This window comes from Haliotis rufescens, unplaced genomic scaffold (assembly GCF_023055435.1).
Source record: "Haliotis rufescens isolate VD_foot unplaced genomic scaffold, xgHalRufe1.0.p SCAF_19, whole genome shotgun sequence".
Taxonomy (NCBI): Eukaryota; Metazoa; Mollusca; class Gastropoda; order Lepetellida; family Haliotidae; genus Haliotis; species Haliotis rufescens.
This window is the reverse complement of record NW_025963879.1, coordinates 3,211,325-3,223,073: the sequence shown is the minus strand read 5'-3', so window position 1 is coordinate 3,223,073 and position 11,749 is coordinate 3,211,325. Positions and strand designations below refer to the sequence as shown.

Here is an 11,749-nt window from a genome sequence, read left to right as displayed (position 1 = left end):
CAGTAAGTCAGTCACGATAACAGTGCCTCGTAATACATTTACATCAAGTACAAGACGTCAAAATGGCCGACATGATCAACGTGTCAGGAGAGATTTCGGAAGTTGTCAATAAACCTGTGGCGGTTACATGTTATAGTCATCATTGATCAACTGGCCGATCTTTGAAAGGTTACCATAAAGACGTGTCAAATAGATACTTAGGTAAATTCATATATTGCTGTAGACTCACTGCAGCCTAGATACAGATCGAGTCGATACTTCGGATGTGCATTTCTTCATTTTATTCACGAGGATGGGTCGTAGCGAGGATATTCGTGAATGATCATGCAGTCTGACGTTTCTCAATTGTATACTAAAATGCTGTGTTCAAGATAAAAGGGTCTATATGATGAGAAAGAATGCTTCTGTACGTATTCGTGCTAGGGAATTCCCAGGAATGTGGAAGTAGTCCATCAGTTTTTATGTAAGAACATGGTCTCGTGAAAAATGTATGAACGTCTAATTGTGCTGTCCAATGGAAAAGCTGTATATCGTGTAAACTTCAAATTAAAAAATCATCTCACAATCTCAACTCTTTGGAGATGTTATCTGCAGCAGGGCAACACTCATGACTTGCCACAGGCCGGTCGTCCACTTGTGATGTCACATCAACAAAACAACCACTTTCAGTTGGTGCATCTGGGCAATCGATACTAAAATGCCACATTAACAGCTTGGACATGTCCCGGGTCGAGACCAATTAGTGGCAGAACCATACGCAACTGGTTGGGGGAGCACAACATCCGGCCCTGACTCCCTATTTTGATTCAACGTCACTGTCAGGCATGTCCAGCTATGTGTAGACAGCATCTGAGGTTCTAATGACAAGACTGGGACATTATAATGTTCACATACAAGCCCATCTTTCAAGGGTCTACACAGGCGTCCAGGAGAAACATTTTAGCAATACTTGTATTATTCAACATGGTCAGTTTGGTGTGGGAATGGCATCACAACTCATGGGTGAACAACTCATTATTGGTAATGCCCATTTGAATGGCGTACACTATCGGGATGACATCATTCGAGATCAAATTCTTCTCTTTGTGCAAATGAGTGTGTGAGTTTGGCTTAACGCCGCTTTTAACAGTATTCCAGTTATATCACGGCGTGTCAGCTAAATCTGGGTGGAAATCCTGAAGTGATGCAGGTCACAGACGTTTACCACTTTGGTGAAACCCACAAGCACGGGTATGGTGCTGACAAATCTAGAACCATAATTGGGGCGAACTAGGATTCAAACCCACAATCATAGGTGCTTGGCGTGCACAAGTGACGCAACTCTGCACAGCGAATCGCGGGCCTACCATGCCCCCTTGTGCAAATGCATGTACGGGGACGTAATGTCACGTGCCCACACGTTGTACGTGTTGTAACAGACTTTTGAGGAAGCATTAACATTACTGTACTGCCACGGGCGGCTGTTCCTCCAGACCTCTCCCTCATGGAACATGTCTGGGATGAGATGGAATGACGCCTGTGACTGGGCCAGAACCAGCTGGTAATGCTAGCTAAGTCGGGCCAATCTTCGGTTGGCATTTGGAACAATATCCCCAGGCTCTTTTCAATCACCTGGTCTTTAACACGCCGCCACTGTCTCCCTGTATCAATGCAAATGGTGGTCACACTCGATATTGACATTGATAATTGAGTTGTTGCACAACCCCTTTTAGTGTGTGTCGTACCTGTTACCAGGCTAAGGTTTTGTCAATGAATTTGTTTTGATAAACCATAATAACACGAATGACCAAACATTGTGTTGCTTTTTTAATAACATGACATTTACACCTTTTTATATGAAGCACAGCACAGCACAGCACAGCACAGCACAGCACAGCACAGCACAGCACAGCTACTTTTTTCCATTAGTATATCATGGAAGATATTATATATGCCCATCAACCGAAAGCAAATCAGATACTTCCTTGGATGCATACATGCATCCTGTGTGATCAGGCATCCAAATGACTCCTAAAAATCATCACTGTTAATAAATTGTTTTATTTGTAACTTTTCCGGTACTTATGTGGTGCATGTGGCAATTTGTAGCTGCACTGGATCAAATTAAGGGCTGTATTGAGTTTTTGTTGTTGATTTGATCTTCACATCAATACCTCAAAGCATCTCTGAAACAATTGAAATATGGAACAAATAGACAGTCATGTTCATGCATGCTTGAATACTTCACCAGTAAAACCAGTTACACAAGCTTGTGTCCCTTCTGGGATTGTGGGACAGAATAGTTCACCCGTTTCACAAGCTTGTCTTCCTTCTGGGGTTGTGGGACAGAATAGTTCACCAGTAACACAACCTTGTCTTCCTTCTGGGATTGTGGGACAGAATAGTTCACCAGTAACACAAGCTTGTCTCCCTTCTGGGATTGTGGGACAGAATAGTTCACCAGTAACACAAGCTTGTCTCCCTTATGGGATTGTGGGACAGAATAGTTCACCAGTAACACAAGCTTGTCTTCCTTCTGGGATTGTGGGACAGAATAGTTCACCCGTTACACAAGCTTGTCGTCCTTCTGGGATTGTGGGACAGAATAGTTCACCAGCAACACAAGCTTGTCTTCCTTCTGGGATTGTGGGACAGAATAGTTCACCAGTAACACAAGCTTGTCTTCCTTCTGGGGTTGTGGGACAGAATAGTTCACCAGTAACACAAGCTTGTCTTCCTTCTGGGATTGTGGGACAGAATAGTTCACCAGTAACACAAGCTTGTCTTCCTTCTGGGATTGTGGGACAGAATAGTTCACCAGGTACACAAGCTTGTCTTCCTTCTGGGATTGTGGGACAGAATAGTTCACCAGTAACACAAGCTTGTCTCCCTTATGGGATTGTGGGACAGAATAGTTCACCGGTAACACAAGCTTGTCTTCCTTCTGGGATTGTGGGACAGAATAGTTCACCAGTAACACAAGCTTGTCTCCCTTCTGGGATTGTGGGACAGAATAGTTCACCAGTAACACAAGCTTGTGTCCCTTATGGGATTGTGGGACAGAATAGTTCACCAGTAACACAAGCTTGACTCCCTTCAGGGATTGTGGGACAGAATAGTTCACCAGTAACACAAGCTTGTGTCCCTTCTGGGATTGTTGGACAGAATAGTTCACCAGTAACACAAGCTTGTCTTCCTTCTGGGATTGTGGGACAGAATAGTTCACCAGTAACACAAGCTTGTCTTCCTTCTGGGATTGTGGGACAGAATAGTTCACCCGTTACACAAGCTTGTCTTCCTTCTGGGATTGTGGGACAGAATAGTTCACCAGTAACACAAGCTTGTCTTCCTTCTGGGATTGTGGGACAGAATAGTTCACCAGGTACACAAGCTTGTCTTCCTTCTGGGATTGTGGGACAGAATAGTTCACCAGTAACACAAGCTTGTCTCCCTTATGGGATTGTGGGACAGAATAGTTCACCAGGTACACAAGCTTGTCTTCCTTCTGGGATTGTGGGACAGAATAGTTCACCAGTAACACAAGCTTGTCTCCCTTATGGGATTGTGGGACAGAATAGTTCACCAGTAACACAAGCTTGTGTCCCTTATGGGATTGTGGGACAGAATAGTTCACCAGTAACACAAGCTTGACTCCCTTCAGGGATTGTGGGACAGAATAGTTCACCAGTAACACAAGCTTGTGTCCCTTCTGGGATTGTGGGACAGAATAGTTCACCAGTGACACAAGCTTGTCTTCCTTCTGGGGTTGTGGGACAGAATAGTTCACCAGTAACACAAGCTTGTCTCCCTTCTGGGATTGTTGGACAGAATAGTTCACCAGTAACACAAGGTTGTCTCCCTTATGGGATTGTGGGACAGAATAGTTCACCAGTAACACAAGCTTGTCTTCCTTCTGGGGTTGTGGGACATAATAGTTCACCAGTAACACAAGCTTGTGTCCCTTCTGGGATTGTGGGACAGAATAGTTCACCAGGTACACAAGCTTGTGTCCCTTATGGGATTGTGGGACAGAATAGTTCACCAGTAACACAAGCTTGTCTCCCTTCTGGGATTGTGGGACGGAATAGTTCACCAGTAACACAAGCTTGTGTCCCTTACGGGATTGTGGGACAGAATAGTTCACCAGTAACACAAGCTTGTCTTCCTTCTGGGATTGTGGGACAGAATAGTTCACCAGTAACACAAGCTTGTCTTCCTTCTGGGATTGTGGGACAGAATAGTTCACCCGTTACACAAGCTTGTCTTCCTTCTGGGATTGTGGGACAGAATAGTTCACCAGTAACACAAGCTTGTCTTCCTTCTGGGATTGTGGGACAGAATAGTTCACCAGTAACACAAGCTTGTTTTCCCTTCTGGGATTGTGGGACAGAATAGTTCACCAGCAACACAAGCTTGTCTCCCTCCTGGGATTGTGGGACAGAATAGTTCACCGGTAACACAAGCTTGTCTCCCTTATGGGATTGTGGGACAGAATAGTTCACCAGTAACACAAGCTTGTGTCCCTTCTGGGATTGTTGGACAGAATAGTTCACCAGTTACACAAGCTTGTGTCCCTTATGGGATTGTGGGACAGAATAGTTCACCCGTTACACAAGCTTGTCTTCCTTCTGGGGTTGTGGGACAGAATAGTTCACCAGTAACACAAGCTTGTCTCCCTTCTGGGATTGTGGGACAGAATAGTTCACCAGTAACACAAGCTTGTCTCCCTTATGGGATTGTGGGACAGAATAGTTCACCAGTAACACAAGCTTGTCTTCCTTCTGGGGTTGTGGGACATAATAGTTCACCAGTAACACAAGCTTGTGTCCCTTCTGGGATTGTGGGACAGAATAGTTCACCAGGTACACAAGCTTGTGTCCCTTATGGGATTGTGGGACAGAATAGTTCACCAGTAACACAAGCTTGTCTCCCTTCTGGGATTGTGGGACAGAATAGTTCACCGGTAACACAAGCTTGTCTTCCTTCTGGGGTTGTGGGACAGAATAGTTCACCCGTTACACAAGCTTGTCTCCCTTCTGGGATTGTGGGACAGAATAGTTCACCAGTAACACAACCTTGTGTCCCTTCTGGGATTGTGGGACAGAATAGTTCACCGGTAACACAAGCTTGTCTCCCTTCTGGGATTGTGGGACAGAATAGTTCACCAGTAACACAAGCTTGTCTCCCTTCTTGGATTGTGGGACAGAATAGTTCACCAGTAACACAAGCTTGTGTCCCTTATGGGATTGTGGGACAGAATAGTTCACCAGTAACACAAGCTTGACTCCCTTCAGGGATTGTGGGACAGAATAGTTCACCAGTAACACAAGCTTGTGTCCCTTCTGGGATTGTGGGACAGAATAGTTCACCAGTAACACAAGAATGTCTTCCTTCTGGGGTTGTGGGACAGAATAGTTCACCAGTAACACAAGCTTGTCTTCCTTCTGGGATTGTGGGACAGAATAGTTCACCAGTAACACAAGCTTGTGTCCCTTATGGGATTGTGGGACAGAATAGTTAATCCGGAAACACAAGCTTGACTCCCTTCAGGGATTGTGGGACAGAATAGTTCACCAGTAACACAAGCTTGTGTCCCTTCTGGGATTGTTGGACAGAATAGTTCACCAGTAACACAAGCTTGTCTTCCTTCTGGGATTGTGGGACAGAATAGTTCACCAGTAACACAAGCTTGTCTTCCTTCTTGGATTGTGGGACAGAATAGTTCACCAGTAACACAAGCTTGTGTCCCTTCTGGGATTGTGGGACAGAATAGTTCACCAGTTACACAAGCGTGTGTCCCTATTGGGATTGTGGGACAGAATAGTTCACCAGTAACACAAGCTTGTCTCCCTTCTGGGAATGTGGGACAGAATAGTTCACCCGTTACACAAGCTTGTCTCCCTTCTGGGATTGTGGGACAGAATAGTTCACCAGTAACACAAGCTTGTCTTCCTTCTGGGATTGTGGGACAGAATAGTTCACCCGTTACACAAGCTTGTCTCCCTTCTGGGATTGTGGGACAGAATGGGGATGGGTATTGGATGTTAAAAGTGCATCACAATGTTCTGCGATGCACAAGGCCATATTGAGATATGTATCGCGGTATATTGTACAATTCTAAATTTGAATTCAGGAAGCAATCTGAAACGAAGGTATGAATTGAAGTTTAGAAATAGAACAAAAATGATGCTGGGAAAACAATCATTTCTCATTCAATAAATATGTAGCTATCTTGGGGCCCCGGGCGCACGCTCCAGGAAGTGAAGGTATTTGGCAAGTGTATTACCAAAAACACATGGTAAATATCACTATTTGAAATCACCTGATATACCAACATAAAACAAATCATACTCTAATCAATATGTAAGAATAAACCTCAATTTACTGATATATCGGTAGTACTGCCCACACTTAGTTACCAATGATAATATCTCCTATTTAGGCTGGTTTGGGGATGCGAACCCTTAATCAGTGGATCCTGGCATGGCTAAGGAATGTAACTATGCACGACAACTCTGTGGTACGTTAGACCAGTGGGCTACCTGCAACCTCCACTGGACTGTAAAAGTAGTTACACCATCTATTAACAAAATCATACCTGGAAAGACTGCTTTATGTTAACTCTTCCTTAATGTCAAATATGTAAACAAAATGTAAGTATGAGTTTTGAAACATGTTCATGTTTCATTTGTTTCATACTACATACCATATCCTTTGTCTGTTAACACAGAATTAATCAAATCTTTGCAAGGATATATTTAATGAGGTTAAGTTGAGAATAATGTGTCACATGCAGTGACAATCTAGAGCGTGAGAGTTTAATACAAATGACTTATCACTTATATGTAAGTTAGATTATGCCTATAAATTAGTACATTAGTTGTATTACATCAATGAGTTTGAATTTAAGAGGCTATATTATCCAAAGTTATTTCAAGCCTTCAGAATCTTCAGGTTTACAACTTCACATGGACTAAATCATGATGTTGAAATGGTTAAAAAAAAAATACACAGGTGTTAGTCCCATATATGTTTATTACATATGCATGTACCATACAATTTCAAATACATGCACAGTGACAAGCTTCAATACATGGTTTGTTTCTAGTTGAAAGAAAGTCTCCTTGAACAAAAAGGGGAGAATGTGTAACATTCTTTCAACATATAGCCTGTATTCTTTTCTTCTTGTACGATGCACTGTTTATGAATCTCTTCCACACATAAATAATCTAAAGACATTGGTCTAGATCATGTCTGGTTATAAAAGAGGCTTGATGAATTTGATTTTGAAAGTCAACATTCAGTTAGATCTTCATACAGAACGTCTCAAATTACTGCAGGCAAAGTTGCATGTTCAGGTTCGAGGTCAAGTGGTGAAAATGGCCATCCATATTGAACAATGTTCCAATAAGGTTACATTGTATTCTCAGTTCGTAAGTGCAACAAGTGCTTCCACAATATTCCCTTTATGTTCTCTCAGAACTCTCTCCGCCTGAATTCGGCCAATTTCTATTTCATTCACAATTAGATCTACGTCATCTTTGTTTATTTTCACTTTTGAAAGTTCTCTTTCTCGTTCTTGTCTTTCAGAAGCTTCCTTGGCTTTGCTGACATTTACAACCCGCATGGCATCGCTGATGCTCTGAGCGGAGATTTCTGTTTCTTCAACATAATCAGTGACTTTCTCTAAATCGGCTGCACCGGAGTCATGTTTGGCAACTTTCTTTGATTTGCCTTCTTTTTTATCTTCATTCTCTTCGATTTCAACGTTTTCTTCCTCCGTCGCCATGTTGGAACATGTGTTGGTTCCTCGCTTACCTCCCTTGGTTCCTCCCTGACAAGTTTCACTCAAACAATGCGTATGCGCTTCAATCTCATATGCAATATAAGGCTTAGAAGAAGAAACATAGTCCATAAATCAACTTAAATCATGCATCCTGTCTATGAATACATATCAGCAATGATTTATGCATGGCCCTTACTGTCCATAATGCCCTATCGAAGAAAATGTGTTTTTTACATAAACATTGTAAAGAAAGGAGAAAGAGCGTGTCGGACAGTTTATATAATATAAGCCTCACCCATCTCTCAGCGGCCTCGGTAGCGCAGTAGGTAGCGCGTCAGTCTCATAATCACATTGGCAAGAGCCATCTGAAGGTCGTGAGTTCGATCCTCACCCGGGGCAGCATGTTTTTTTTTTCATTTTCGATTTGCTGTTCATGAGACAAAAAGATACGCAAAGTATATTTATACTTATGAATCATTCAACGTATGAAATATACAACAAACAGTATACTACTCGAAAGAAGTTATAGCATGACAGATAACTACAGTAAAATGAAAGATTCGGGTGTTCTGTGCTCAGTGTTCTTTTGATTAGTATATTTGTAAAGTAACGAAACATTTCAGTCCGATAAATAAGCATAGATTACTTTTTCACCAAAGGGTTAAATGCCGCAGACAAAGAAGGAGCAAGTAATCGTTCTTTTGGAACTGAAATATTCACATTTAGTTAACTTATAATTGCAAGATCTGGCCATCAGTGAATTATCTAACAACATTAAAACAGCAAATACCGAAAGCAAGGTATGGCGGTGAATGATTCATATGACAAGGTTACTTTGACGTGTGTGTTCATTACATCCGCGACTGTTGAGTAATACCGTTGCAGGCATATGTAGGCATCCGGAATGATAAAGCACGACGTCACCGAAGCTGCATTTTTGTTTTCACAAGAGCTCATCCCTGCCCAAGATTACCAATCCCCGAATCACGTTCTTCATAGAAAACTCTCCAGTCTTGGGATCAGAATTAGACAATATTAAAGAACAAAATAGTACCTCACTTTACGTTACTCAGCAACCCCGTTTATCCAATCGATTTTTTACTCGGTATACAACCCATCTCGTTTAACAAGGTTCATTGGAGTTGCGGGTTTTCGGAGTTGGTGTAATGGCGGCGATCGCGGCACTATACAGACTATACAAATTACACTATACAATGATATAGATACATCACTAACAAGATCCACTGAGATCACCCTTTTCATAGATCATGATGATCTTTGGTTACGCATGACGAGTATTCTAGGTGGGACGAGAAAGTGTGACGCACGTAGGTGTTGACGTCAAGTTGCACAATAGCAATGCACGATCCGGTACTAAATGATCAGCGAGAGATTGTTTGTAAAAAAATGATTTATCATTTAAATAGGAAGATCTAAAGTTACGCCATCTAAGTTTAAAGAGATGAATGTTGGAAATTTCAGCTAACAATGAAAACCTAGACTTCAGTTCGAAAACAATGTCATTTATAAGCAGACTAGCTTCCAATATTGGCAGTCGGAGTCACGTAACTTTATATCTGTTCTGGATCCTGTCTGAAGGTGTCGCCTGCAGCAGATAATGCAGGATCCACCTAGAACGGTTTATCGATGTATGCAACAGCTGTGTACAGGGTTTGCCAGCCTGCTGGTATAGCGTCAGTGTAAAGGTTTATAATATAAACCGTTATTATTGATATATTCCACGACTTATTCTCCTTAATGTTTTCCAACAACATCGTCGCATGCGTGTTCCATACACACGAACGCATTAATCTATACGAGAGCCCGAACGACAGAGCGTCTTGGAACCGATATCGGCCGATGATGTGCACAGCTGGCACTTGTCAACACACGGCCGTCTGCCAGAACACAACATTGCAAGCAGTCAGATCGAAGCGTTTGCGCCTTCTTTCTGTTTTTATTGAACCACTTAGTCGATGAAGCTGGCATCTGATTCACTTATGTCTATTTTAGCTCCATATCATAAAATTCATGGATATTCCTTGCAATAGCCTTAGTCACACTCGTAATAAATTCCACCATCTGTGTATACAATGTCAATATAATGGCTACCTGTTGAAGAGGAAATTAGGTGCCACTCTGTGTTAGCGTGGCTTCACATCAGAAATATATACCAAGAATAATAACATCTTTATCATTCTTATACGATTATATTCAAGTACTTTATATTCTCCCTAATTGAACACGAGCGCAAATGGTAGTGGTTCACAAAAAAACTCAGTTTCTCTGCTAAAGTAAGAAGCAGGTATTTTGAATGGGTTTACAATGGTACATCAGAACACTAGGCTATTTCCCAAAGACCCGTTCTTCACCTTTAGTGAGTAATTTTTAAAGTGTAGGAGCGTAGGTTTAAATATACATGTATAAACGTAGGTTTAAGTGGGAAAGAACAGGTTCATGTGTAAGGGCATGTAGGTTTAAGGACAGGAACAGGTACATGTGTAGGGGCATGTAGGTTTGAGGATAGGAACAGGTTCATGTGGTGGGGCATGTTCGTTTGAGAAGTGGAGCATAGGTTCATGTGTAGGGGCATGTAGGTTTGAGAAGTGGAGCATAGGTTCATGTGTAGGGGCATGTAGGTTTGAGAAGTGGAGCATAGGTTCATGTGTTGGGGCATGTAGGTTTGAGAAGTGGAGCATAGGTTCATGTGTAGGGGCATGTAGGTTTGAGAAGTGGAGCATAGGTTCATGTGTAGGGGCATGTAGGTTTGAGAAGTGGAGCATAGGTATATGTGGATGGGCATATAGGTTTTGAGAAGTGGAGCATAGGTATATGTGTAGGGGCATGTAGGTTTGAGGACAGGAACAGGTTCATGTGTAGGGGCATGTAGGTTTGAGCAGAGGAGCATAGGTTTAAGTGTAGGGGCATATAGGTTTGAGGACAGGAACATATTTATATGTAGGGGCATGTAGGTTTGAGAAGTGGAGCATAGGTTCATGTGTAGGGGCATATAGGTTTGAGGAGAGGAGAGGAGCATAGGTAAATATATGGAAATATGTTTAAGGTACTGGATGTAGGCGTAAGAAGGTTTATGTGTGGGGCATGTGTTGTGTTGCAGTAGCATTGATTTAAATGAAGGAACATAGGTTTAAGTGTGGCAATATAGACGCATTAATTTGTTTTACTATCACTAAAACCCAAATACAGTTTACTCTAGCTTAAGCCCGATATACCAGTGTATGTATGTCCCCTGCGCTGGGGCGAAGGGTTCGATAAAAGCCTGCATTTTCATATATATATAAGGGTTCGATAAAAGCCTGCATCTTAATATATATACAAATATTTGCCACCCCCTCCCCTTAAATGTCTTGTTTCTGATTTTCACCTACCATATTCCCCACACATGCAGATTGATGTTGCGAAGTCAGCTGCGAGTGTAGAGGGCTTACCATCTGTTCAAGTGATGTAGATGTTATCGTCATGTTGTCATACTGCTGACTTATTGATTCACGTGTGATCAAAAACGTCTATGTATCTGTTCAGGGAGCAAGATGACCAAAACATAGCCCAGAATACAATATGTAGTCAATGATATGCTTCATGAAATGGGTAGATGACCATTCGCAAAGGAGGACGATTTCATTGACATTTTACCGTTTTCTTATCTATCAAAAGTGATTTCCAAACGAAATGATTAGACTAGAACAATAAACAATAATATGTTATCTATTTCATGCATGTAACCTCGGAGAAACACATATTTTGATACCAGGTATGTCTCTTCCTTTTTCTTTCATAGATATACGTCATGTGTTCCAATCAGGGAGTCAGTATACGACTTACATGTACCTGGTCAAATGCAATTTAAAGGCATGAACTATTTCTTATTTACGTTGATTAGTGATGTATGGCAAGACTATCATAAAGTGTTATTGATAAAGATAATTTTGTTAACAGACCAGTTTTGAATACCCTAGTAAACCA

General features: G+C 41.8%; 1 protein-coding gene and 1 non-coding gene across 2 annotated transcripts; one reads left to right on the top strand and one right to left on the bottom strand.

Moving 5' to 3' along the window:
* Window positions 1-6,996: 6,996 nt before the first annotated feature.
* Window positions 6,997-7,803, bottom strand: LOC124121463 (huntingtin-interacting protein K-like). The gene has a single exon (XM_046484473.2). The coding sequence runs from the start codon at window positions 7,766-7,768 to the stop codon at window positions 7,406-7,408; it is 363 nt and encodes a 120-aa protein (XP_046340429.1). The 5' UTR covers window positions 7,769-7,803; the 3' UTR covers window positions 6,997-7,405.
* Window positions 7,804-8,073: 270 nt separating this feature from the next.
* Trnam-cau lies at window positions 8,074-8,164 on the top strand. The gene is given in 2 exon segments: window positions 8,074-8,110; window positions 8,129-8,164. It is a non-coding gene; the product is annotated as a tRNA-Met (tRNA).
* Window positions 8,165-11,749: the final 3,585 nt, after the last annotated feature.